This window comes from Equus asinus, chromosome 21 (genome assembly GCF_041296235.1).
Source record: "Equus asinus isolate D_3611 breed Donkey chromosome 21, EquAss-T2T_v2, whole genome shotgun sequence".
Classification (NCBI taxonomy): Eukaryota; Metazoa; Chordata; class Mammalia; order Perissodactyla; family Equidae; genus Equus; species Equus asinus.
Window position 1 is genome coordinate 84,965,302 of NC_091810.1, and position 27,898 is coordinate 84,993,199.

The window sequence follows — 27,898 nt, forward strand, 5'->3', positions numbered from 1 at the left end:
GAAGTAACAACTACTCTAGACTTAAAGAACTTTGTATGTCAGAGGGTAGGAAATAAGTGTAATAAAAATTTGGGACTTTCTACCTCAGTGAAACATCCAAGGCTCAAGTGGTGTGGGACATGTCAAGATATCCCTTCCAAGGTAAAGAATAATTGCTATTCTGGCCCCTCCTACAACTAAAAATGAAGCACAACACCTAGTGGGCTTCCTTGGATTTTAGAGGCAACATACTCCTCATGTGGGTTTGTACTCTGGCCTGTTTACTGAGGGATCCAAAAAGGTGCTAGTTTTGAGTGGGGTCCAGAGCAAGAGAAGGCTCTGCAACAGGTCCAGACTGGCATGCAAGCTGCTCTGCCACTTGGGCCATTGGATCCAGCAGATCCAAAGGTGCTTGAACTGTCAGTGTAGACAGGAATGCTCTTTGGAGCCTTGGGCAGGCCCCTATATAAGTGAATCATAGCAGAGGTCCTTAGGTTTTGAAAAAAATGCCTGCCACCCCCTCACGATAACGACTTTCCTCTTGAGAAACAGCTCTTAGCTTGCTACTAGGCCTTAATAGAGACTAAATGTTTAACGAGTGGCCACCAAGTAACCATGCAAACTGAGTTGCCCAGCACGAACTGGGTGTTATCTGACCCACCAAGCCATAAAGATGGGCAAGCACAGCACTGCTCCTTCATCAAATAATTGTGGTATATATGAGATTGGGCCTGAGCAGTCCCTGAAGACACAGTAAGTTACATGAAGAAGTGACCCAAATGCCCATGATCCCCACTCTTGCTACACCACTTTCTCTCCTCCAGTTTGCACCTATGGCCTCACGGAGAGTTCCCTATGATCAATTGACATGAGAAGACTCAAGCATGGTTTACAGGTGATTCCACATGATATGTAGACACCATATGAAAGTGAATAACTGTGGTACTAAACTTCTTTCTGGAACATTCCTAAAGGACAGTGGTGATGGAAAATCTTCCCAGTGGGCAGCATTTTGGAAAGTGCATTTGGTTGTTCACTTTGCTTGGAAGGAGAAATGTCCATATGTGAAATTATATACCAGTTCATGAGCTGTGACCAATGTTTGGCTGATGGTTTTAGAACGCATATGATTGGAAAAGTAGTGACAAGGAAATTTGGGGAAGCGGTAAGTGATAGACCTCTCTGAATGGGCAAAAACATAAAGATATTTGTGTCCCACTGGATGCTTACCAAACAGTGACCTCGGAAGAGGAGGATTTTTATAATCAGGTGGATAGGATGACACATTCTGTGGATACCAGTCAGTCCCTTTCCCCAGCTATGTCTGTCATCACCCAACGGGTCCATGAACAAAGTGGCCAAGGTGGCAGGGATGGAAGTTACGCATGGGCTTAGCAAATGGACCTCCACTCACCAAAGCCTGCCTGGCTATGGCCACCACTGGGTGCCCGATGTGCGAGCAGCAGAGGCCAACACTGAGTCCCTCATGTGGCACCATTTCCAAAGGGTGGTCAGCCAGCTTATCTGGTAACAGGTTGATTACACTGTACTGCTTCCATTAGTGAAGGGGAAGTGTTTTGTTTTCTTAGTGGAATAGACATTTACTTTGGATACAGATTTGCTTTCCCTGTACTCAATGCTTCTACCAAAACCACCATCCATGCACTTACAAAACACCTTTATCCACTGTCATGGTATGCCACGCAGCATTATTTCTTATCAAGGATGGCAACGGGCTCATGCTCATGGAATTCACTGGTCTTACCAGGGTCCCCATCACCCTGAAATAGCTGGCTTGACAGAACAGCGGAATGTCTTTTTTTTTTTCTTTCTGAGGAAGATTGACCCTGAATTAACATCTGTCACCAATCTTCCTCTATTTTGTATGTGGGTTGCTGCCACAAGATGGCCGCTGATGAGTGGTGTAGGTCTGTGCCCAGGAACCGAGCCCGGGCCACTAAAGTGGAGTGCGCTGAACTTAACCACTAGGCCACAGGGCCAGCCCCTGGAATGGCCTTTTGAATACTTAGTTACAGTTCCAGCTAGGTGGCAATACCTTGCAGAATTGGGGCAAAATTCTCCAGAAGGTTGAATATGTTCTGAACCAGTGTCCAATACATGATTCTGTTTCTCCTACAGGAGGATACATGGGTCCAGAAATCAAGGTGTGGAAATGAAAGTGGTACCACTCACTATTACCCCTAGTGGTCACTAACAAACTTTTTGCTTCCTGTTCCTGTGACCTTATGCTCTGCTGGATAATTGTCTCAGTTACAGAGGGAGGAATGCTTCCACTGATTCCACTGAACTGGAAGTTAAGACTCTCTCCCAGCCACTTTGGGCTCTTTATGCCTCTTGTCAGCAAGCAAAGAAGGGTGTTACGGTGTTACCTGGACTGACTGATCCTGACTGCCAAGGGAAAATCAGCCTACTACTCTACAACAAGAGATAAGGAAGAATATGCCTAAAATATAGAAGACCTTTTAGTATTACTATGCCCTGTGATAAAAATCAATGGAAAATTATAAGCCAGTGCAGGTGGGACTATGAATGGCATAGACCCTTCAAAAATGAAGGTTTGGGCTAAGGAAATTCACAGTAATACAGGCCCATCTTAACAAACAAGAAAAATCTCAAATAAGCAATCTTAAACAACACCTAACAGAATTAGAAAAAGAACAAACAAAGCCCAAAGTCAACACAAGGAGGGAAATAATAAAAATTAGAGCAGAAATAAATGAAATTGAAACCAAAAAATCAGTAGAAAGGATCAACGAAACTAAGAGCTGATTCTTTGAGAAGATAAACAAAATTGAGAAACCCTCAGTCAGACTCACAAAGAAAAAAAGACAGAAGCCTCAAATAAATAGAATTAGAAATTGAAGAGGAGAAATTACAACAGATACCACAAAAATACAAAGGATTATAAGAGAATACTATGAAAAACTATATGCCAACAAATTGGACAATCTAGAAGAAATGGATAAATTCATAGATTCATACAACCTCCCAAAACTGAATCAAGAAGAAACAGAATAGACCAATCACAAGTAAAGAGATTGAAACAGTAATCAAAAACCTCCCAAAAAATAAAAGTCCAGGACCAGATGGCTTCTCTGGAGAATTCTACCAAATATTCAAAGAAGATTTAATACCTATCCTTCTCAAACTACTCCAAAAAACTGAAGACGATGGAACACTTCCTAACACATTTTCCAACTGCCCTGATCCCAAAGCCAGACAAGGACAACACAAAGAAGGAAAATTACATGCCAATGTCTCTGATGAACATAGATGCAAAAATCCACAACAAAATATTGGCAAACGGAATACAGCAATACATTAAAAGGATCATAAACCACGATCAAATGGGGTTTATACCAGGGATGCAGAGATGTTTCAACATCTGCAAATCAATCAATGTGATACACCACATCAACAAAATGAGGGCTGAAAACCACATGATCATATCAATAGACACAGAAAAAGCATTTCACAATATCCAACATCCATTTATAATTAAAAAACTCTCAATAAAATGGGCATAGAAGGAAAGTACTTCAACATAATAAAGGCCATATATGACAAACCTACAGCCAACATCATACTCAATGGGGAAAAACTAAAAGTCATCCCTCTGAGAATGGGAACAAGACAAGGGTGCCCACTCTCACCACTCTTATTCAATAAAGTACTGGAAGTTTTGGCCAGAGCAATTAGGCAAGAAAAAGAAATAAAGGGTATCCAAATTGGCAATGAAGAAGTGAAACTCTTGCTGTTTCCAGATGACATGATTTTATATAGAGAAAACCCTAAAGAATCCCTCAGACAACTATTAGAAATAATCAACAACTAGAGCAAAGTTGCAGGGTACAAAATCAACACACAAAAGTCAGTTGCATTTCTGGGGCCAGCCCAGGGGTGTAGTGGTTAAGTTTGCATGCTCCACTTCGTCAGCCCATGGTTTGCAGGTTTGGATCCCAGGTACAGACCGACACACTGCTTTTCAAGCCACGCTGTGGAAGCGTCCCTTATATAAAGTAGAGAAAGACTGGCATGGATGTTAGCTCAGGGACCATCTTCCTCAAGCAAAAAGAGGAAGATTGGTAACAGATATTAGCTCAGGGCCAATCTGCCTCACACACACACACACACACACACACACACACACACACACACAAATCAGTTGCATTTCCATACTCTAATAGCAAACTAACAGAAGCAGAACTCAAGAATACAATCCCATTTACAATCACAACAAAAAGAATAAAGTATCTAGGAATAAATTTAACCAAAGAGGTGAAAGACCTATACAATGAAAACTATAAGACACTATTGAAAGAAATCAATGATGACACAAAGAAATGGAAAGATAATCCATGCATGTGGATCAAAAGAATTAACATAGTTAAAATGTCCATACCACCTAAAGCAATCTACAGATTTAATGCAATCCCAATCAGAACCCCAATGACATTCTTTACAGAAACAGAGCACAATCCTAAAATACATATGGGGCAACAAAAGATGCCGAACAGCTAAAGCAATCCTGAGAACAAACAAAGAGGGAGGCATCACAATCCCTGACTTCAAATTACAAAGCTATAGCAATCAAAATAGCATGGTATTGGTACAAAAACAGACACACAGATCAATGGAACAGAACTGAAAGCCCAGAAACACATCTACAGACAGCTAATCTTCAACAAAAGAGCCAAAAACATATAACAGAGAAAGGAAAGTCTCCTTCAATAAATGGTGCTGGGAAAACTGGACAGCCACATGCAAAAGAATGAAAGTAGGCCATTATCTTTCACCATACACAAAAATTAACTCAAAATGGATCAAAGAGACTTGACGGTAACACATGAAATCATAAAACTTCTAGAAGAAAATATAGGCAGTATACTCTTTGACATTGTCTTAGAAGGATCTTTTCGAATACCATGTCTACTGAGGCAAGGGAAACAAAAGAAAAAATAAACAAGTGGGACTTCAACAGACTACAAAGCTTCTGCAAGGCAAAGGAAACCAGGAATAAAACAGTAAGACAACTCACCAACTGGGAGAAAATATTTGCAAATCATATATTTGACAAGGAATTAATCTCCAAAATATAAAGAGAACTCACACAACTCAAAAACAAACAACCCAATCAAAAGATGGGCAGAGGATATGAACAGACATTTTTCCAAAGAAGATACGCAGATGGCCAATAGGTACACGAAAAGAAGTTCAACATCACTAATGATCAGGGAAATGCAAATCAAAACTACAATGAGATACCACCTTACATCCGTTAGAATGGCTACAATCATCAAGACAAAACATAACAAATGTTGGAGATGATGTGGAGAAAAGGGAACACTTATACATTGCTGGTGGGAATGAAAACTGGTGTAGCCACTACGAAAAACAGTATGGAGATTTCTCAAAAAATTAAAAATAGAAATACCATATGACCCAGCTATCCCACTACTGAGTATTTATGCAAAGAACTTGAAATCAACAATTCAAAGAGACTTACACCCCTATGTTCATCGCAGCATTATTCACAGTAGCCAAGACATGGAAGCAACCCAAGTGCCCACTGACTGATAAATGGATAAAGAAGATGTGGTGTGTGTCTATATGTATATATATATATATATATATACATATAGACACACAGAATGGAACACTACTCAGCCATAAAAAAAGCAAAATCATCCCATTCGCAATAATATGGATGGGCCTGGAGGGTATTATGTTAAGTGAAATAAGCCAGACAGAGAAAGACGAACTCTGTATGATTTCACTCATATTTGGAAGATAAACAAACACATGGACAAAGAGAACAGATTAGTGGTTATCGGGGGGAGGGTGGGCATAAGGAATAAAGGTGACATTTATATGGTGACTGACAAATAACAATGTACAACTGAAATTTCACAATGTTATAAACTATAATGACCTCAATAAAACAAAGTAAAGAAGAAGGAAAAACAAATGAAGGTTTGGGTCATCCCATCAGGTAAAGAACCACAACCAACTGGAGGGCTTGCTAAAAGCAATGGGAATACAAAATGCATTGGAAGAAGGTAGTAATAAATGTCAGCTATGACCCGCTGACCAGTTACAAAAATCAGGACTAAAAACCATGAGCAACCCCTCCTTATTTTGTTATAAATATGTGTTTGTGTGTGTGTGTATGTATGTGCATGCACATGTGTGTATCTCCAAAGTCTTTCTTCCTGCTCTTGCTCCCTTATCATGTAACAAAAGATGTACTGACTTTATATCATAGTTTTTAAGCTTGTTAATTTTACATCATAGTATCTAATTTACAGGATATCAAGGAAAAGACTAAACACCACTCAAGGACACTACCTCCTCTTCTGGGAAAGAGGTTGGGGCATTTTTGATTACACTCAGGGTACTGTATCATGTTAGGTGGAATTTTGACCTTGTTATTGTCTTTATTTGGAAATTAAGTATGATTTAAGGAGCTGTAATATGGATGCCAAGTTGAGCTGTGATGGTTAATCTTACATATTAACTTGACTGGCCCATGGGGTGTCCTGATATTTGGTCCAACATTATTCTAGGTGTGTCTGTGAGGGTGTTTTTGGATGAGATTAACATTTGAATCAGTATACTAAGTAAAGCAGATTGCTCTCCCTAATGTGGGTGGGCCTCATCCAAACATGTGAAGTCCTGAATAGAACAAAAAGGCAGACGTTCCTGCAAGTAAGAAGGAATTCCACCTGCCTGACTGCCTTGAGCTTGGACGTAGTCTTTTCCTGCCTTTGGACTTGAACTGAAACATCAGCTCTTCTTAGATGTCAAGTTTGTTTGCTTTCAGACTGGAATTTACATACCACTGACTCTCCTGGTGCTCAGGGCTTTGGACTCAGACTGGAACACCAGCATCAGCTCTCCTGGTTTCCAGCTTGTTTGACTGCAGATCTTGGGACTTCTCAGCCTCCATACCCCCTCCCTTCAGTCTCTCTCTCTATACATACACATTCAAACATCTTATTGGTTCTGTTTCTCTGTAGAACACTGACCAACACACTCTCCATCCAGCTAATACCAAGCAGACCATCAAAACCCAACACAAGTGTTACCTCCACTGTGAACTCTTCCCTAATGCCCTAAGTTAGGTTACATGCCTCTCTTTTGTGCTTCCCTAATACTCCTATAACAATACTTCCATCAATACTTAATCATTGATTTGTATACCTACGCTATGGAAGATAAACTCCTTGCCAAAAGCGACATAGCTAATTTAACTTCACCTCACCAATACCTAACACAAACCCTGACATATAGTAGGTTCTGAGTAAATTTAAATTAAACCATTAAGAAAACCTTCTTGTGTTAGGTTAGATAATACTAAATTCAGGAAAAATTTCTGCTAGAGAACGGTGTACTGGTGTCAATGAAGGATTCCAGCATGAAGAAGCTGGAATACAGTGTTGCTTCATTCCCCACTAGCAAATCAAGTCTGGACCATAGTTATGTTTCTCATTTGCAAACAACCTATTCAAAAGCTATTACTATTTATAATACTTACCTGTATAAATCAAGATTATCTCCAAAACAAAACACAGAAATAACTGGATACTGAGAGACAACTGTCAACAATAACCCCTGATTTTGAAATTCTGTGTTCAATAGAACAGCTTCATGGTTCTGTTAAATGGCTTGCTTTATTTAGCTTCAAAAATATATTTAGACTGCTAAAATGATATTGTTGTCTATTTGATATATGGGATCTATCTCTAAGTTTTGATTTTAAAAAGAGAGTTGTGCTGCTAAAAAGGTTTGAAAACTCCCAGTATAATTTTGTTTTTCTGCTTTTTCTCCCCAAATCCTCCCAGTACATAGTTGTATATTTTAGTTGTGGGTCCTTCTAGTTGTGGGATGTGGGACGTCGCCTCAATGTGGCTTGATGAGCAGTGCCATGTCCGTGCCCAGGATCCGAACCAGCGAAACCCTGGGCTGCCGAAGCAGAGCACGCAAACTTAACCAGTTGGCCACAGGGCAGGCCCCCGAGTATAACTTTTTTAAAACTTTAGTTTTATAGCTCAACAGATCTAAGTTTGAAAATTACTCCTGTCATTTGATAGTTGTGGGTTTTTAGGCAAGTTACTTTATCTCTTGGAGCCTCAGTGTTCTCCCTTGTTAAATCCAGAAAGTATTGGTAACTATTGTGGGTGCATTATTGAGAGGGTAAAATAAGATGGCATACTTAAAACAGTCAGTAGGGCTCCTGGCATTCAGTAAGCATGTAATGTCTGACCTAGTAATATCACTAGTATCTCATCATCTAGAAGACTTAGAAAATGAGGGCCTGGGAAGAAGATGAGGGACTGTAACATGATGGGAGAGTATCACAATTTCAGGCAGATATATATAGTTTCAAAAAGCAGCTTAAGGATTCTGAATCCTAGAAGCTATAACCCTTACGGACTTCGGTGTTAAAATATCTCAGTCTAAAACAAATGGCAAAGGATATGAATCATAAATACTATACTAACTGGAAAGAGTAACTCAGGGATATGAAATAACAGGGTCTAAATATTTCATGATCATTGTCACTATCACCAACAAACCCCTTGTTAAGCATGTCTAAAAAAGTACCTCCTATTAAAATTTAAGGCATGGTATTACTATGAGAAATCCTGACTAACTTTTCAGGCAGCACTCAATTAACATTCTTCTGCTAAGTTTGACTTAAAATTTGATTTAAAAAATGTATTAATCAGATTCAGTTACTGAAACCTCTATGAAATAATGTGATGAGAGAATAGCATATGATACAGCTGATCAAATACCATGTGGCGAATTGAATATGAAGATGAAAACAAGCTGGTACCTGCTTGGAAAGCACTTTCATGTGCCCTACGCTCCCCCGGCAGTATGCTTCAAGAATGACACCAAATTGCACAGAGACAGCAGGAATGTGCACTTCTGACCTGCAGAAAGTTAATAATATTAAGACGGTTTATCAAACACTTCAGATCACCAAATAGTGATACTGACTTTTTTATTCTATTATGAAATTAACTTATAATGCCAATCAAAGAAAAGAACACATCATCTTCTGCATAATTTTTAGTGGGATGGTCAATTTTCCAATTCTTTAAACCCCATAGTTCAAAAAGATACAAGACTGTATAATTAGTTAATTATTCCAAGAATCCAAAATTTTCACAACTCATTTTCACAACTTATTTGCTTTTTGGAATAAAAAGGTAATATTAACCAAATTACAGATAATTAAGATGAAAGACAGATCTGACTCACATCCTCACATCACACAATTGACTAATCCCTCAATTAGCTTCTATTCAATTTTTCTCACTTAAAGAATAGTATACACATTTGAAAAAGGAATAAATGACTTATTTTGTTATTCCCTGAAAGGTTTAAAAATGAGCTGGATGAGAAGACAAAAAAATAATAAAGGAAAAACTCTAGGAATATAAGGAAATCAAGATACAGAAATATAACCCCTAAAATTAACATAAAAATATTATACAGCTTATTTTCCTGAAGAAGCTTAGCCAAAAATACCGAAAGATTTTTTTCTGATAATCATTGGTTTCACTACTCTGAAGTCAGATGAAAAAAATAAAAATATCTGAGTACAGAGTCAAAAATTAGAAATCAACAATTTTCCCAGGAAACAAAAGAACTTTAGTTCTCTTTCCTGATTTTACTCCTATATAAACGTGGTGAAATAAGTTTCATGTATTTCTGAAAATGACCTAGTTAATAAAAAAGCTGAAAATAAACTTGCTGTTGTTATAGGAAAACTTTAAAATCTTTACCCAATAGTAGCAATGATGATACTAATACCTACAACCTTCTACAAGGACCAGTAAGTCTGTTTTTAGTCCAAATATATTAACATGATAAGTACACTTTACTGAAAAATAGCAATCCGTTAATTACTAGTTTCAGTTAAAAATCAAGGAGGCATAGAAGGACACTTATTTGAATTACTTTGCCAATCATGAAAATTAAGTTTGGGTATCAAGAAACAGGAGAAGACACCATGAGTATCAATGATATAAATGGCTCAGAAACAACTAAAGCAGCTGACTGTTTACCTTAATGTCCTGCATCATGCTGATTTATATTTACAAAAGCACAAGGTGTACTCATATCGAAATATAAAGACTTACCTGAGGTGCCAAAATAGAAACTGCCCTATCCTCCGATTAGCAAGTGCTCTTTCTAATAGGAATCTAGAGAGGGCACAATCCAAAAAAGGCTCGTATTTTAAAACTTGCACCAGTTGTAAAAGATATTGAGAGAGTTCTTCATCGCTGAAAGAAACAAAGAGTGAGTCACTCAACAACCTGTGCAAGGGAAACATCCCTTCCTATCAAACTACCAAATACTAACTTAGTGACATACAATGCTTCTTTTAGGTCAGGCTTGTTGCATTCTTACATTCACAGTTCCACTGTTAGAACAATACAAGAAAATAAGAGGATTTCGGTGGGTGGGAGGGGGAGTGGAAAGGAGCAAAGAACAGATATAGGGGGCATTTTTATCAAATTAAATAGGTTGATACAATTGATGATTGTATTTACAATCAGTCCAGAGTTACAATAAAATTAAGTACTTTAATACTGATTTCTGATCATGCTGAAAATGTGAGATACTCAGTCAATCAATCAGTTTGTTTGTTTGTTTTTTGGAGGACGATTAGCCCTGAGCTAAGATCTGTCGCCAATCCTCCTCATCTTGCTGAGGAAGACTGGCCCTGAGCTAATATCTGTGCCCATTTTGCTCTATTTTATATGTGGGACACCTGCCACGGCATGGCTTGATAAGCAGTCTGTAGATCTGCACCCTGGATCCGAACTGGGAAACACCAAGCCATGGAAGCAGAGTGCAAGAACTTAACCACTACGCGACCGGGCCGGCTCCTGCAATCAGTTTTATAAAATAAAAATTTCATCAGTACTTTAGCAATTTATTTTCCCTTCCTATCATTACGGTTCAGTAATTCCTTTGCCCAGATAACCAATGAACAATTAAAATCTTGACTTCAGATCAGTTGAAGGATAAGGAAATGAGTGAATCTGTAATTGGGGATTGATTCACTGAATTAATATAACATAATATTATAATTAACTGAGCTGAATTAAGTAAAGTTAGTGGTTCTCTATATTTTGTGTCCATCTCCAAACCATTCACATAAAGAGGCAATTCCAGTAATCAGGTAAGGTATGAATTTTAAGTCCTCTACTTACTGACTATATAATCTTGGACAAAAAACGATTCAGAAAGTAGTCTAAGGCAGATCTGGGACTGAAACCCAGGGTACTATATATCAAGAAAAAACCTTATAACCAAAAACTTGAACACAGGAAAATGTATCAGAAGTACTGATATGGAACATGGGGATCATAGTAATCTCTTCCTGGGGGAACAACACATTTAAGAAAACCACTTGACTTGGCCCAGGGGAGCTAGATAGCCCCTTCTCCTCAGGTCTCCAAAGCAAACTTAGGGCATTTGAGGAACAACTGGCAGCCTCATTTTTAAAAACTATCTATAAAACAATCTTAGTTAAGTTTATTATAAAATCCATGCCCATTATAAAACCTATAAATAGTGCAAAAGATAGAAAGGCGGTATGAAATAGAAAGAGGCTTCCTCTTCCCTTACACTTCTAATTTCACTCCCCCAAAATAACCACTATTGAAGAATTTGTGTAATTTCTTATGGATATCACACATAACTTTTATTTTTCAAGTAATTATACAGTATAACCCTCATTTTAAGCTAGAAACAAAATGGATAAACCCGAAAATGCCCATTGCCTGAGAGTGTCTTAATAATGACGTTTCTCCAAATAAACTCCCTAGACTCTCGCACATATATTGTGCAAACGGGACTGTACAAGCATGTTCGCTGAAGCACTGTCTGTAATAGGGAAATGTGGAGAAAACTCAAAATGTTCCTGGATAGAGAAATGGAATAAATAAGATACATCTCTATGACGGAGTATTATAATGTAGTAGTAAAAGGAAAAAGCTACATTGATATGTAACAGGAGAGAGTGACCTCAAAATCCTAATGTTGAATGAAAAAAAAGCAAGATATAAAATGATACACATAGCAAGACACACTGGTATAATTTTCAAATGTACATTATCCTACATTTTTATAGATACAAAAATGTGGTGAAAACAGAAAAATATGGTATAGAAGGATATACACCCAATTCATGATAATGGTTGCCTCTGGAAAGTGAAAGAAGACTTTTGAGACTGGGTAAGGAAACTGTAAGAACTTCATCTTTAACTATAATGCTATTTGCTTAAAAATATAAATTTTAAAAAACACAACAAAATACTACCATTTTTAAATTCTGGGTGGTGGGGAGAAAAGGTTAACTTAGCAGGTGTGACTGCTATCCTTTGAAAAAGCCTGCTTACACATTGGCGCTTGGCTGGCACCTGGGAGTATAGATTTCACAAGGCTTCCCACCTCCCTAACGATGAGAGTGGCTCACTGTGCCTAAACTGTGCAAACTGTATGGTTTATGCTGAACATCCCTTTTTCCTTCTGGAAGTCTAGAATTTTGGTACATGCCAGGCACAGGGTGCTTATGTGACTAGCCCCCAATAAAAACCCTGGCCATCAAGTCTCTAAACAAGCTTCCCTGGTAGACAATATTTCAGATATGTTGTCACAACTCGTTGCTGGGGGAATTAAGTGTATTCTGTGTGACTCAGTTGGGAACAAAACCCTCAGAAGCTTCTGCCTGCTTTCCTCCAGACTTCGCCCCATGAATCTTTTCCCTTTGCCAATTCTGCTCTGTACCTTTTGCCTGTAATAAGTCATAGCCAAGAGTATGACTATATGCCGAGTCCTATGAGTCCTCCCAGGGATTCCTGGAACCTGAGGTGATCTTGAGGACATCCTGACTCAGTATGTCTCCATTTGGTTTTTGTTTTACAATACAGAATAAACATAAGAGTGTGAGCAAAGACAGCAGGAGGGACAAATGCTTTGAACTCTGAATAATTCCTAGCCTTTTCTTTTCTTATGAGACATTTAAGCAGATATCACCCTCCCGGCCCACCCCCAAGGTATTCCTTGCCCCAAAGAAGGCCACCTGCAGGAGGTACCTCATCTGTCGCAGGCAGTTCACAGCATATTCCCGCACGTACTGATCTGGATAGTTGAAATCTAGAAGCTCCAGGGCCTCCCGGGGGGGTAGTTTAGGCCAAATCTGAAGTAGTGCCTGAAGCTGTTTAAAAATTGAAACTAGTTCAGAAATTACAGGGGAAAAAAGTAATCTATTTTTCCTTGGCATACAGGAGCAGAGATGGGTCAAAAGAAAGGAGAAGTATACATACTTACTGAGACCTCAGAAATCCATTCCTGTTAATATGGATTAATAAAGACGGTCTTTGTTGAAATATTCTATAGATAAGCAAATAAAAAAAAGCTATTAAGTACTTACCTGGAAATAGAATGATACACTGTATACTTGGATTCTATAAACATTAACCAGTTAAATAATTTTTAAATGGAAAGAAAGAGAGAGAAATGATCAAGAAATACTTAAAGGTAAAATCCAAGGTACAAATATAAGCTGCAAGGCTCAAGCTAATGACAGTCAACTTAGATATTAAAAGCTCACTAATAACTCAACATAAAATTATCTTGAAGGAGTTCACTTTTAGTTCTTAATATTTTTAAGAGTATATATAACTTAACAGAACTTTTTATTTACCATAACATGTTTAAACTCTTTGAGTCATAATAAGTAATCCATAAGAAATAAATAAGGGCTGGCCCGGTGGCGCAGCAGTTAAGTTCACACGTTCCGCTTCTTGGCGGCCTGGGGTTCACCAGTTTGGATCCTGGGTGGGGACATGGCACCACTTGGCACGCCATGCTGTGGTAGGCGTCCCACATATAAAGTAGAGGAAGATGGGCACGGATGTTAGCTCAGGGCCAGGCTTCCTCAGCAAAAAAGAGGAGGACTGGCAGTAGTTAGCTCAGGGCTAATCTTCCTCAAAAAAAAAAAGAAAGGAAGGAAGAAATAGTACCTAGTTGTTTATTTCCTATAAACAAGACAAATACAGCCAGTCTTCTATTTACAGATGTCACTTAGAAATGATCTAGAAGTAGGATAAAAAAAGAATCCCTTGGGGGGATGAGCTGAAACTGCAGGTGTGGGATGGATTCAGGTAGACATGGCCACATCTTTGGAAACTCTAGTTGCAGAGAGCCCAAATCTCTAGAAAGGACTCCTATCTCCTTCCCATCAGAGAGCACCATGAGACTCATCAGGATTGCTCCTGGCAAGAGTCCTATCCTCCTCATAGTTTTGATATATATAGCATGCACTCTTTTATTTATTTTTTTAAGATTTTATTTTTCCTTTTTCTCCTCAAAGCCCCCCTGTACACAGCTGTATATTCTAGTTACAGATCCTTCCAGTTGTGGCTCGTGGGACACTGCCTCAGCATGGCTTGATGAGTGGTGCGATGTCCGTGCCCAGGATCCACACCAGTGAAACCCTGCGCCACTGAAACGGAGTGCACGCACTTAACCACTGAGCCATGGGGCTGGCCCCTCAGTGGACTCTTAACAGAGATGGTAAGTGGGAAGAAAATTGGTTATGGAGGAAAGCGAAAAAATCTTGATAATTATGATTTGTGACCCTCCAAAGCTCAATCCTATCTGCCAAAATCTTATTCCTTAATATTTCTCTTTTTGGGTTTTCTTGGGTATCACTGACACCGAGTCCAAGGAAGATATACAAAATGTATGCAAGATCAGAGCCTACAGAGCACAAAACTATGGCAAACACATAGCAATGACTGGCAGACTTTCTCTCAAATGATTGCTCAATCTCGAAGTCATGTTATGAGAGGTAGCCTGTGAATATCTGCTAGCTGCCCGTGTATCTCATTTAAGCTTTGGTGTGAGACTTGAGCTTTGAGAATTAAATAAAAATAGTTTATATTTTATTATTTTAATTCCACAAATTATTCAACTCCGCATTATTATGTCAAGTGCACCAAAAAAGTCAATAATATCTGAATGAATATCCATTAGCTAAGTTAAAAGGTGTTTTCTCATATCAAGTAAATTTAAAAGTTAAGTTTACTAGAATACTACTCAGCCATAAAAAAGGATAAAGTTGTCCCATTCACAACAACATGGATAGACCTTGAGGGTATTATGTTGAGTGAAATAAGCCAGACAGAGAAAGACGAACTCTGTATGACTCCACTCATAGGTGGTAGTTAACACATGGACAAAGAGAACTGACTGGTGGTTGCCAGGGAAAAGGGGGTAAGGGGGAGGGCACTAGCTAGGGGTGAAGTGGTGTACCTACAACATGACTAATAATGATGTACAACTGTAATTTCACAAGGATGTTAACTTTCATAACCTTAATAAAAAAAAAGTTAAGTTTACTAAAGATAATTTTTAAGAAATTAAAAATTTTTCAATTGTTTTACATTTGCAGAAAAAAATACTTCTGAATAATTTTTTAAAACTTGATTACATTGCTATTGTTAGTATACATTTATATGTTAATGTAGATATGAAATTTGATACAGTGCAATTAGCATAAGTAACATCAAAGTTATTCAACAAGTACAATGAAATGTTAGATTTTAAATTTTAACTTCTACCTTAAATTTTTGGTTAATTATTCTTTTTTTTTTTTTCCGAGAAAGATTAGCCCTAAGCTAACATCCGCCAATCCTCCTCCTTTTACTAAGGAAGACCGGCCCTGAGCTAACATCCGTGCCCATCTTCCTCCACCTTATATGTGGGACGCCCACCACAGCATGGCTTGTCACAGGGTGCCATGTCCACACCTGGGATCCAAACCAGAGAACCACAGGCCACCAAAGCGAAACGTGTGCCCTTAACCACTGCGCCCCCGGGCCGGTCCCTGGTTAACTATTCTTAAACTGCATTCAATAAAAAGAATAAGCTTCGTACTTGCTCTTTTTATGTATAAAGCACATATGTACACAAAGTATACAAACAGACATACACTTATCTGTGGTTTCAAAATACCATGCAGATGGGGCTATTAGGGGAAAGAAAATCTAAAAAGGCTCCTAAGGAGTATAATAACGAAAAAAGTTGCAGAAATACGGGTTTAAAGATATGGAACACCAGGGGCCAGCCTGGTGGCACAGTGGTTAAGTTCGCATGTTCTGCTTCTCAGCAGCCCAGGGTTCGCTGGTTCGGATCCTGGGTGCAGACATGGCATCACTTGGCAAAAGTCATGCTGTGGTAGGCAAACCATGTATAAAGTAGAGGAAGATGGGCATGGATGTTAGCTCAGAGCCAATCTTCCTCAGCAAAAAAGAGGAGGATTGGCACTAGTTAGCTCAGGGCTAATCTTTCTCAAAAGAAAAAAAAAAAGTTATGGAACACCTGCCTCATCCCAGTTTTTATCAATGATGGGGCCCCCACCCTGCTTTGCCCAAGGCCCTGAAGGACCAGTAGTCCTCATTATGCATAGAGGAGTTAGGGAGGACCATTTCCTGAGGGTCTGAAACAATAGTAAAAAAAAAAAAAACCAACTCCTAGCATCTCCAGTTAACACTTGGAATACATTGCTTCACAAAAATAACACTGTAAAGGATAGCTACCATCCTGTAATACTAGAGGTTCAACTATGTTATGGTTTAAAAACAGCTCTACTATTGGAAAGTAATTACCTTGGGTAAGATTATTTACAATTATTTAAAAATCTATTATATAAATGTAAAATTAAATAAATTACCAAAACTCATCCCTTTAGGTTGGGGAAAGCTATGAAAGTAAATAGAGGAGGGAAACCTGACTCAGCCTTATAAATAATGAAAGCAGTGCTGACTAATTAATTGCCTGCCTGCTGCCAAGACTACTGAAATCCCTTCTGCGTTTTTACATTCTATGTATTTCACATGCCGACAGAGTGTTTTCCTGTGGATTAACAGGAGGCTACTCTTCTATAAATTTCCACCCACAGCTTGTGCCTGTAGAATCAGAGTACAAACTTTGCACAGAAGCACTCTGCTTCTCAAGGTGGTCAATTTATTGAAGACACAGTTTATATTCTTTCAGACCAGTTCACTAAACTAGCAATGGGATAGGGTTGGTGAACAAGCCAAAAACGTATTACTTTTCATTCCATTAACTTTTCTTCTAGACTACTAAAAAGAAGAATTAGGATTGTGAAATTCACACATCCCTACACTTGCTCACACACATTGAGCTGATACTATGTAGTATTAAGTTACACTAGTGGCTTTCTTCTACCAAATGGAGGATGTTGAGTTATATCTGACAAGGCTTTAGATTCCCTCATGGAAATAACAGAAGTGTGCTAAATTTCTGAACGTAAAAATTTCTATCCATAGGGTTAAATAAAGAAATATTAAGCATAAATTAGCTCATTCTATTTTCTGACAGTTCACATAATAAACCTCAATCTCAGGTATCATTTAAGAGTACAGCCAGAAATTTTTTCTATTTTAATTCTATACAAAATAACATGATGCATTTCTTGGTGGAGGGTGCGTTTGGGAGGCACTTAGAACTAACTGCACAGGACCCAAAGGATGGAAGCAAATGTGCGAACTAAACAATGCTTATATTTTATATTTCACCTTACCGAGGTTCACAGAAGACTAAGCCTGAATTTAAATAAATAAGTGGTTAGAAGATTATGTCAGAACAATTAAAACCAATCTAAATGACAAAAGTAGTTCCTTTTCAGGGTAAGTACATTCATGTGATCTAACTATGGAAATAGTTTAAATGAAGGACATAATATAATTATGTAACATGATTCAAAAAATTAAGACACTAGAAATAAACTCAAAAGAAATCCTTTCTACACTAAATTTGAGAAGTAAAATAAAATCAAAGATTTAAAATAAATGTCTTTCTTGACAAAATTTTTTAAGTCATTATAGATTTACCAAGAAAACTTTTAAATTGTAAAAGTTCAATTCAAATAAGTAAACAACTTGGTTATCTTAATAAGCCAAACATCATCATTCTAATTAAAAACAATTTCAAGGATCTTTCTATAGAGCACTGATGATCAACTGAATTTTAACAGGCCAGTGCTTTCTTCAATTTAATTGAAAAAGTGAATCAAGGAGCTAAAACTTGGCAGTCTTTCTGGAGCAAAATTCTTTTCCTTTCTCTATTCTGCCTAGAGGCAAACATTCATCAACACTGCCCAACTGAAATGAATGTCAAAATTGATCTGAATGATTTATGCTCTAAATCCCAGAATCCCAGAATCTGGGATTTCCTTTTTTTTTTTTAAAGGAAGTGGTCCCTGAGCTAACATCCATGCCTATCTTCCTCTACTTTATATGTGGGATGCCTACCACAGCATGGCTTGTTAAGCGGTGCATAGGTCTGCTCCCAGGATCTGAACAGTGAACCCTGGGCCAGCAAAGCAGAGCCCACAAACTTAACCGCTATGCCACTGGGCTGGCCCCAAAGATGGGATTTTTAAATCTTAAAACGTTCTGATGTATCATTTAAGAGTATATGTAACAGTTTAAAATCTCAACATTTCTCCTGCAGAAAATTATCCAATCTATAGAAATATACCTATGTACAAAAGGACAATTTACATGAAATCAGCAAAGTAGTATATACTCCCAACAGGAGTTACAGAAATGATATTTTGTTACCTGAGCAACATCCTCAAGTTTATTCCACTTGATTGACAGCAATAATTTTGGCAGTGACTGTGGGAAATTCTCTCTGCAGTCTTGTCTCAAAGTCCAAATAAGATCCATTTCATTCTCACACAGTTGAGACAAGGGATCCCTGTCCAAGATTTCTTTGAGTACAGCAAGAAACTTTTTTCCACCTCGACTCTAAGAAAGCAAAATTACTCATTATAGAACTACACAGTGTAAATATCACTGGCAAACATGTAGCAAACTTACATACAATAAACTTATTAAAAATTTATGAGCTTTAAAAAAATCCAATTTCTTAAAAATAATTAATAAATGTTGATCCTCTTCTTAAAGCTTTTATTTCTGAATATTAAATTTCTAAGCTAAGGATGAAGGAAAGAATTATTCACAACTGGTTCTAAAAAAGAAAAAAGAATACTGTTTTTTTAAAAATCCATGTGCAAACACTAGGTGGCAGAATTGCCACTTGGATTTAAAAGTCATTTATCATTTGAACTGAATTTTCTTTCCTTCCTTCTTTAATTTTCAATTTCTATAAACAAACAAAAAACAGAGATGAACCAAACATATATAGTATAAAAAAAGGGTAATAGGTACCTTCTTGGCTCACAGACATAAAACTATTTAGATTAAGAATTGAATCCGGCTAAAATTGAACATTAAAAAAATACAGTTAACTTATTTTCCTTCCCGATGCTTTTAAGAATATACTAAAACAAAGAAAATGGTCCATGCTACTTTTTTAAATCTAGATTCTGAACTGCACTAACATTAAAAGAAAGAGGTGCATTTCCCTATACTTGAAAAACTATACCATTTTGGCAAAACCACTTTGATTCTATAAGGATTTATATTCTATTGCTGTATTATTTTGTACTTGACATTATTTTAACTGGGATTTCATATAAACATTAAAATAAATAAAATAGGAGGAGGCGGAGCAAAATGGCGGGGTGAGCTGACCCCAGACTCTCTCCCCTCCAAAATACAACCAAAGAAACAGAAAAACTGAATTTCAACCAATGACCCCTAATGCCAAGACCGAAAGAGACCTACAGAGTAACAAGGCAGAGATCGAGAGGCTGTAGCCGCCCTCGGAGGAGCTGGAAGGGGTAAGAGAGAACTTCGCTCCCTCTCCTAGAGGGTGGGATTGCGGCTGCTGGTGAGGGAACAAGCGGGAGAGGAGCCACGCGACCAGGGGATCATCCAGGACCGCCACTGGTGCAGTGGAAACCTGCTGAAGGGGAAAGCTTCCGTGTGCGGGGATCCCATCAAGCCAGGGCCCGGGAAGACCAGAGAGTAACAGCTGATCGAAATGCAGATTGGCGCTAGAGAGAAACTGCCCCTCCACCGGCTCCAACCAGCACTGGGTGCCGCCATCTTGGCTGAACGCAGAGAGCTCAGAAAGCGTGGCTCTCGACCCCCATCTAGTGACGACAGGCTGTAACTGCAACCGAATACTACCATCATGCACAAAAACCGCTCCTCTACCATTCAGCAATTTATAAAAGCTCCAGATCAGAAGGAAAACAATAAAAACACAGAAGAAAGTCCTGAGGACTTGGAATTAGGTAAACTAAGTGAAAATGAGTTCAGAGTAGCTATCATCAAAAAACTCAATAAGGTACAGGGAAAGATAGAGAAACAAGTCAATGAGTTCTGGAGTTACTTCACAAAGGAGATTGAAACTATAAAGAAGAATCAAACAGAAATACTAGAGATGAAAAATAAAATGGACCAGATAAAACAGAAGATGGATTCCCTGAATGCGCGTGTAGACACCATAGAGGAGAAAATTAGCATAATAGAAGATAGACAGGCTGACTGGCTCCAGACAGAGGAAGAAAGAGAACTAAGGATTAAAAAGAATGAGGAAAATATCAGAGAAACAGCAGATTCAATGAGGAGAAAGAATTTAAGGATCATAGGAATTCATGAGAATGTGGAAAAGGAAAATGGAACAGAAAGTGTGCTTAATGAAATTATAGAAGACAACTTCCCAAATCTAGGGATTGAGGGAGAAATGTGTGTGAAGGAAGTTTTCAGATCTTCTAGATTTGTCAATGTAAAAAGACCTACTGCAAGGCATATAGTAGTAAAAATGGCCAAAAAGGAAAGACAAAGAAAGAATACTCAGGGCAGCAAGACAGAAGAAAATAACCTACAAAGGAACTCCTATCAGACTTTCAGCGGATTTCTCTACAGAAACCTTACAAGCTAGGAGAGAATGGAGTGACATATTCAAAACTTTGAGAGATAAAAATCTTCAGCCAAGACTACTCTAGCCAGCAAAAATATCCTCCAGATATGAGGGAGAAATTAAATCTTTTCCAGACAAACAAAAGTTAAGGGAATTTGTAACCAAAAGTCCTCCACTACAAGAAATCCTCAAGAAGGCTCTCATACCCGAAAAAAGAAAAAGGGAGAAAGGGGTCACAAACCACAAAGTAAGGAGACAGATAGATAGAACAAGAATAGGATAGCAAATGTTCAACTATAGCATTAGGATAAAGGGAAGGAAACCACCACAGCAAAGACGATCTTCTCACTCTAACTACAAACTCACAACACGAGTTGGAATAAGAAATGAAAATAATAATTTAGGAGGGGAAGAGCAAAGGGACTAAATCAGTCTAGGCCAAGTAAGTAAGAGACCACCAGAGAATAGACTATATTATACACGACATTCTAAATACAAACTTCAGGGTAGCCACTAAACTAAAAAACAGAACAGAGCCACAAAGCATAAATAAGGAAAAATCTAAGAAACCCAGCATAAGACACTGCTGTAGTCAATGGGTAGGCTAAAACACACAGGACGAGAAACAAAGGTAACGCAGGAAAACCAGATAACGAGTGACAGATTGACAGCATTAAGTCCACATGCATCAATAATCACCCTCAATGTAAACGGATTGAACTCGCCAATAAAAAGACACAGAGTGACAAAATGGATTAAAGAACAAGATCCAACAATTTGTTGCCTCCAGGAAACACACCTCAGCCCCGACAACAAACACAGGCTCAGAGTGAAGGGGTGGAAGACAATACTTCAAGCTAATAGCAAGCAAAATAAAGCAGGTGTGGCAATACTTATATCAGACAAAACAGATTTCAAAATAAGGCAGGTAAAGAGAGACACAGAGGGACAATATATAATGGTCAAAGGGACACTTCATCAAGAAGAAATAACGCTCACAAATATCTATGCACCCAACATAGGAGCACCAAAGTTAATAAAGCAACTATTAACAGACTAAAGGAAGATGTTAAAAACAACACAATAATAGTAGGGGACCTCAACACCCCACTCACATCGATGGACAGATCATCCAGATAGAAAATCAACAAGGAAATAGTGGAGCTAAACAAAAAACTAAAACAAGTGGACTTAATAGACATATATAGATCACTTCATCCTAAAACAGCAGAATACACGTTCTTCTCAAGTGCACGTGGAACATTCTGAAGGACAGACCATATGTTGGGAAACAAGGCAAGCCTCTACAAATTTAAAAAAATTGAAATAATAACAAGCATCTTCTCCGATCATAATGCTATAAGGCTAGAAATTAATTACAAGAAAAAAGCTGAGAAAGGCACATGGATGTGGAGACTAAACCATACGCTACTGACCAAGCAATGGATCATTGAAGACATTAAAGAAATCAAAAAAAACCTGGAAACAAATGAAAATGATAACATGCCATACCAACTCATATGGGATACAGCAAAAGCTGTATTAAGAGGAAAATTCATCGCAATACACGCACATCTTAACAAACAAGAAAAATCCCAAATAAGCAATCTTAAACTACACCGAACTGAATTACAGAAAGAAGAACAAACAGAGCCCAAAGTAAGCAGAAGGAGAGAAATAATAAAAATAAGAGCAGAAAATAAATGCTGTTCAAACTAAAAAGGCGGTAGAAAGGATCAATGAAACAAAGAGCTGGTTCTTTGAGAAGATAAATAAAATTGACAAACCCCTAGCCAAACTTACAAAGACAAAAAGGGAGAAAGCTCAAATAAACAAAATCAGAAATGAAAGCGGAGAAATAACAACACACTCTGCAGAAATACAACAGATTATAAGAGAATACTACGAAAAATTATATGAAAACAAAATGGATAACCTAGAGGAAATGGATAAATTCTTGGACTCCTACAATCTCCCAAAGCTCACTCAAGAAGGAGCAGACAATTTGAACAGACTAATCACAAGGAAAGAGATTGAAACAGCAATCAAAAACATCCCAAAGAATAAAACCCCAGGACCAGATGGCTTTCCTGGGGAATTCTACCAAACTTTCAGAGAGGATTTAATACCTATCCTTTTCAAGCTATTCCAAAATATTAGGGAGGATGGAACACTTCCTAACACATTCTATGAGGCCAACATCACGCTGATACCAAAGCCTGACAAGGACACCACGAAAAAAGAGAACTACAGGCCAATATCACTGATGAACATAGATGCAAAAATTCTAAACAAAATTTTGGCAACCAGAATTCAGCAATTCATCAAAAGGATCATACATCATGATCAGGTGGGATTCATACCAGGGACACAGGGATGGTTCAACATCCACAAATCAATCAACGTGATACACCACATCAACAAACTGAGGAATAAAAACCACATGATCATCTCAGTAGATGCAGAGAAAGCATTTGACAAGATCCAACAGCCATTTATGATAAAAACTCTGAACAAAATGGGCAGAGAAGGTAACTACTTCAACACAATAAGGGCCATATATGACAAACCCACAGCCAACATCATACTCAATGGGCAAAAGCTGAGCGCCATCACCCTGAAAACAGGAACGAGATAAGGATGCCCTGTATCACCACTCTTACTTAACATAGTACTGGAGGTCCTGGCCAGAGCAATGAGGCAAGAAAAAGGAATAAAAGGAATCCAAATAGGGAGGGAAGAAGTGAAACTCTCACTGTTTGCAGACGACATGATCTTATATATAGAAAACCCCAGAGAATCCATGGGAAACTCTGAGAAGTAATCAACAACTACAGCAAAGATGCAGGGTATAAAATCAATTTGCATAAATCAGTAGCATTTCTATATTCTAATAACGAGCTAACAGAAAAAGAACTCAAGAACACAATACCACTCACAATCGCAACAAAAAGAATAAAATACCTCAGGGTAAATTTAACTAAGGAAGTGAAGGACCTATACAATGAAAATTACAAGGCCTTTCTGAGAGAACTGGATGATGACATAAGGAGATGGAAAGACATTCCATGTACATGGATTGGAAGAATAAACATAGTTAAAATGTCCGTTCTACCTAAAGCAATCTACAGATTCAACACTATCCCAATCAGAATCCCAATGACATTCTTTACAGAATTAGAACAAAGAATCATAAAATTCATATGGGGCAACAAAAGACCTGAATTGCTAAAGCAATCCTGAGAAAAAAGAACAAAACGGGAGGCATCACAATCCCTGACTTTAAAACGTACTACAAAGCTACAGTAATCAAAACAGCATGGTACTGGTACAAAAACAGGTGCACAGATCAATGGAACAGAATTGAAAGCCCAGAAATAAAACCACACATCTATGGACAGCTTATCTTCGACAAAGGAGCCGAGGGCATACAATGGAGAAAAGAAAGTCTTTTCAACAAATGGTGCTGGGAAAACTGGAAAGCCATATGTAAAAGAATGAAAATTGACCATTCTTTTTCACCATTCACCAAAATAAACTCAAAATGGATCAAAGACCTAAAGGGAGACCTGAAACCATAATGCTTCTAGAAGAAAACGTAGGCAGTACACTCTTTGACATCAGTATTAAAAGGATCTTTTTGGACACCATGTCTTCTCAGAGAAGGGAAACAATAGAAAGAATAAACGAATGGGACTTCATCAGACTAAAGAGCTTCTTCAAGGCAAATTAAAAGAGGATTGAAACAAAAAAGCAACCCACTAACTGGGAAAAAATATTTGCAAGTCATATATCTTACAAAGGCTTAATATCCATAATATATAAAGAACTCTCACAACTCAACAACAAAAAATCAAACGACCCGATCAAAAAATGGGCTGGAGACATGAACAGACATTTCTCCAAAGAAGATATACAGATGGCCAATAGGCACATGAAAAGATGCTCATCATCGCTGATCATCAGGGAAATGCAAATCAAAACTACACTAAGATATCACCTTACACCCATTAGAATGACAAAAATATCTAAAACTAATAGTAACAAATGTTGGAGAGGTTGTGGAGAAAAAGGAACCCTTATACACTGCTAGTGGGAATGCAAACTGGTGCAGCCACTATGGAAAACAGTATGGAGATTCCTCAAAAAATTAAAAATAGAGCAACCATACAACCCAGCTATTCCACTACTGGGTATCCATCCAAAGAGCTTGAAGTCAGCAATTCCAAAAGTCCTATGCACCCCAATGTTCATTGCAGCATTATGTACAACTGCCAAGACATGGAAGCAACCTAAGTGCCCATCAACAGATAGATGGATAAAGAAGATGTGGTATATATATACAATGGAATACTACTCAGCTGTAAAACAGAACAAAATCATTCCATTTGCAATAAAATGGATGGACCTTGAGGGAATTATGTTAAGTGAAATAAGCCAGTTAGAGAAGGATAATCTCTGTATGACTCCACTCATATGAGGAATTTAAAAATGTGGACTAAGAGAACAGATGAGTGGCTACCAGGGGAAGGGGGGGGGGGGTGGGCACAAAGGGTGAAGTGGTGCACCTACAATACGAATGACAAACATTAATGTACAACTGAAATTTCACAAGATTGTAAGCTATCATTAACTCAATAAAAAATAAATACATAAAATAGTCATATTACAAATTTCCTAAAGTAGTGAGATTCAGAATAGTGTATGCATATGTAAAAAAGAATGGGGATGACATGATTATCTATGTAGAAAATCTGAAAGAATCAATAAAAACACTATTGGAACTAATAGGAAATTAAAGCAAGGTTGCAGGATACAACCTTGGTCAATATGCAGAGGTCAATATGCAAAAGTATATCGCTTTCCTACTTATCAGCAATAAAAAGTGGAATTTGAAATTAAAAACACAATACCATTTACATTAGCATCCAAAAATATGAAAACTCAGGTATAAAACATATACAAGTCCTACATGAGGAAAACTAGAGAATTCTAATGAAAGAACTCAAAGATCTAAATAAATGGAGAGATATTCCCAAGATAGGAAAACTCAATATTGTCAAAATGTCAGTTCTTTCCACTAAATCAATAGATTCAATGTAAACCCAATCAAAATTCCAGTAAGTTATTTTGTGAATATCAACAAACTGATACTAAAGTTTATATGGAAAGGCAAAAGACCCAGAATAGCCAATACAATACTAAAGAAGAACAAAGGTGAAGAATTGATACTACCAGACTTATGTAAAAATAAGCATGAAAAGCGAAAGTATAAAACTCCTCAAAGATAACAAGAGAAAATCTAGATGACCTCAGGTTTGGCAATGACTTTATATATATAACGCTAAATGCATGAACCCTCAAAGAAAGAACTGATAAGCTGGACTTCATTAAATTTAAAATTATCTGCTCTGTGAAAGACACTGTCATGAGAATAAAAAGACAAGCCATAGACTGGGACAAAATATTTGCAAAATGACATATATGATAAAGGATTGGTATCCAACATATACAAAGAACTCCTAAACCTCAAAAATAAGAAAATAAACCACCAGACAAAAACATAGGTCAAAAACCTGAACAGACACCTCACCAAATAAGATCTACAAATGGGAAATAAGCATATGAAAAGATGCTTAACATTATATGTCATCAGGGAAATGCAATTTAAAACAACAATGAGATATAACTACACATCCATCAGAATGGCCAAAATTCAGAACACCAACAACACTAAATGCTGTCGAGGATGTAAAGCAACGCTCATTCACTGCTGGTAGGAATATAAAATACTACAACCACTTAGGGAGACAGTTTAGCGGTTTCTTACAAAACTAAACATACTCTTACCAGGCAATCCAGTAATCACTCTCCTTGGTATTTACCAAAAGGAGGTGAAAACTTAGGCCTCCACAAAAACTTGCACATAGATGTTTACAGCAGCTTTATTCAAAACTGCCAAAATTTGGAAGCAACAAAGATGTCCTTCAGTGGGTGAATGGATAAACTGTAATACATACAGACAATGGAATACTTAGCACTAAAAGGAAGTGAGCTATCATGCCACAAGAAGACATGGAGGAACCTTAAATGCATACGACTAAGTGAAAGAAGCCAATCTGAAAAGGCCAGATACCGTATGATTCCAACTATACAACATCTGGAAAAGGCAAAAACTATGGAGACTGTAAAAAGACCAGTGGTTGTCAGGTAGGAGAATGAACAGGCAGAGCATAAAGGATTTGCAGGGCAGTGAAAACACTCTGTATGATATTATAATGATAAATGTATGTTGTTAAACATTTGTCCCAACCCATAGAATGCAAAACAACAATGTGAAACCTAACATAAACTATGGACTTTGGGTGATTATGATGTGTCAATGTAGGTTCATCCTTGGTAACAAATGTACCATTCTGGTGAGTGATACTGATAACGGCAGAGGCTATGCACGTGTATGGGCAAGGGACATATGGGAAATCTCTGTTCCCTTTCTCCCAATTTTGTTGTGAATCTAAAAATGCTCTTTAAAAAATAGTCTTATTTAAACACACAGACACACACACACACACACAAAGACTTTATATATGATTATGGTGGTTTTATATTCAGAGCCTCAACTTAAAAAGGATATCCTCTATTTTATAGGTATGATTGGGTTTCTCTGAAAAATGATCATGAAAAGTCATCAGAATTTGAAAATCAAACTACTACACTTACGTCTTAAAATGAAACCTGTTACTGCAAATAACACAGAGTATAACTTCTTCATGTCAAAGAAAGGCAGACTGCTATTAAGTTCAATACTGCAAAAAGCTAGCAGACATACTGTAATTTTGTGGATCAAAATTAGACTTTATAGACCTACTGTAAGTAAATATCCTGAAGACCTGGGAGTAAACTAAGAGGGAAGAGCAGGGGGTTAGCTGTATAATTGTAGTGTGATTGTTTACTGAGCTATGAACAGCACAGCACCGAATAATGCCAAGGTGAAAACAAT

The 27,898-nt window shown here is 37.7% G+C and overlaps 1 protein-coding gene across 3 annotated transcripts in view; it reads right to left on the bottom strand.

Moving 5' to 3' along the window:
• PIK3CB (phosphatidylinositol-4,5-bisphosphate 3-kinase catalytic subunit beta) overlaps positions 1–27,898 on the bottom strand; it is a 169,642-nt gene that overhangs the window by 26,532 nt on the left and 115,212 nt on the right. For all 3 annotated transcript variants that reach the window (XR_006517263.2, XM_014852000.3, XM_044754229.2), the window contains exons 12-15: positions 18,684–18,872; positions 13,125–13,246; positions 10,158–10,301; positions 8,843–8,942 (exon numbers count right to left, since the gene is read on the bottom strand). Coding sequence is in view for 2 of the 3 variants with exons in the window: in XM_014852000.3 (XP_014707486.2) it covers positions 8,843–8,942; positions 10,158–10,301; positions 13,125–13,246; positions 18,684–18,872 (555 nt within the window). In the remaining variant the exon portion in view is untranslated. The remainder of the gene's footprint in view (positions 1–8,842; positions 8,943–10,157; positions 10,302–13,124; positions 13,247–18,683; positions 18,873–27,898) is intronic.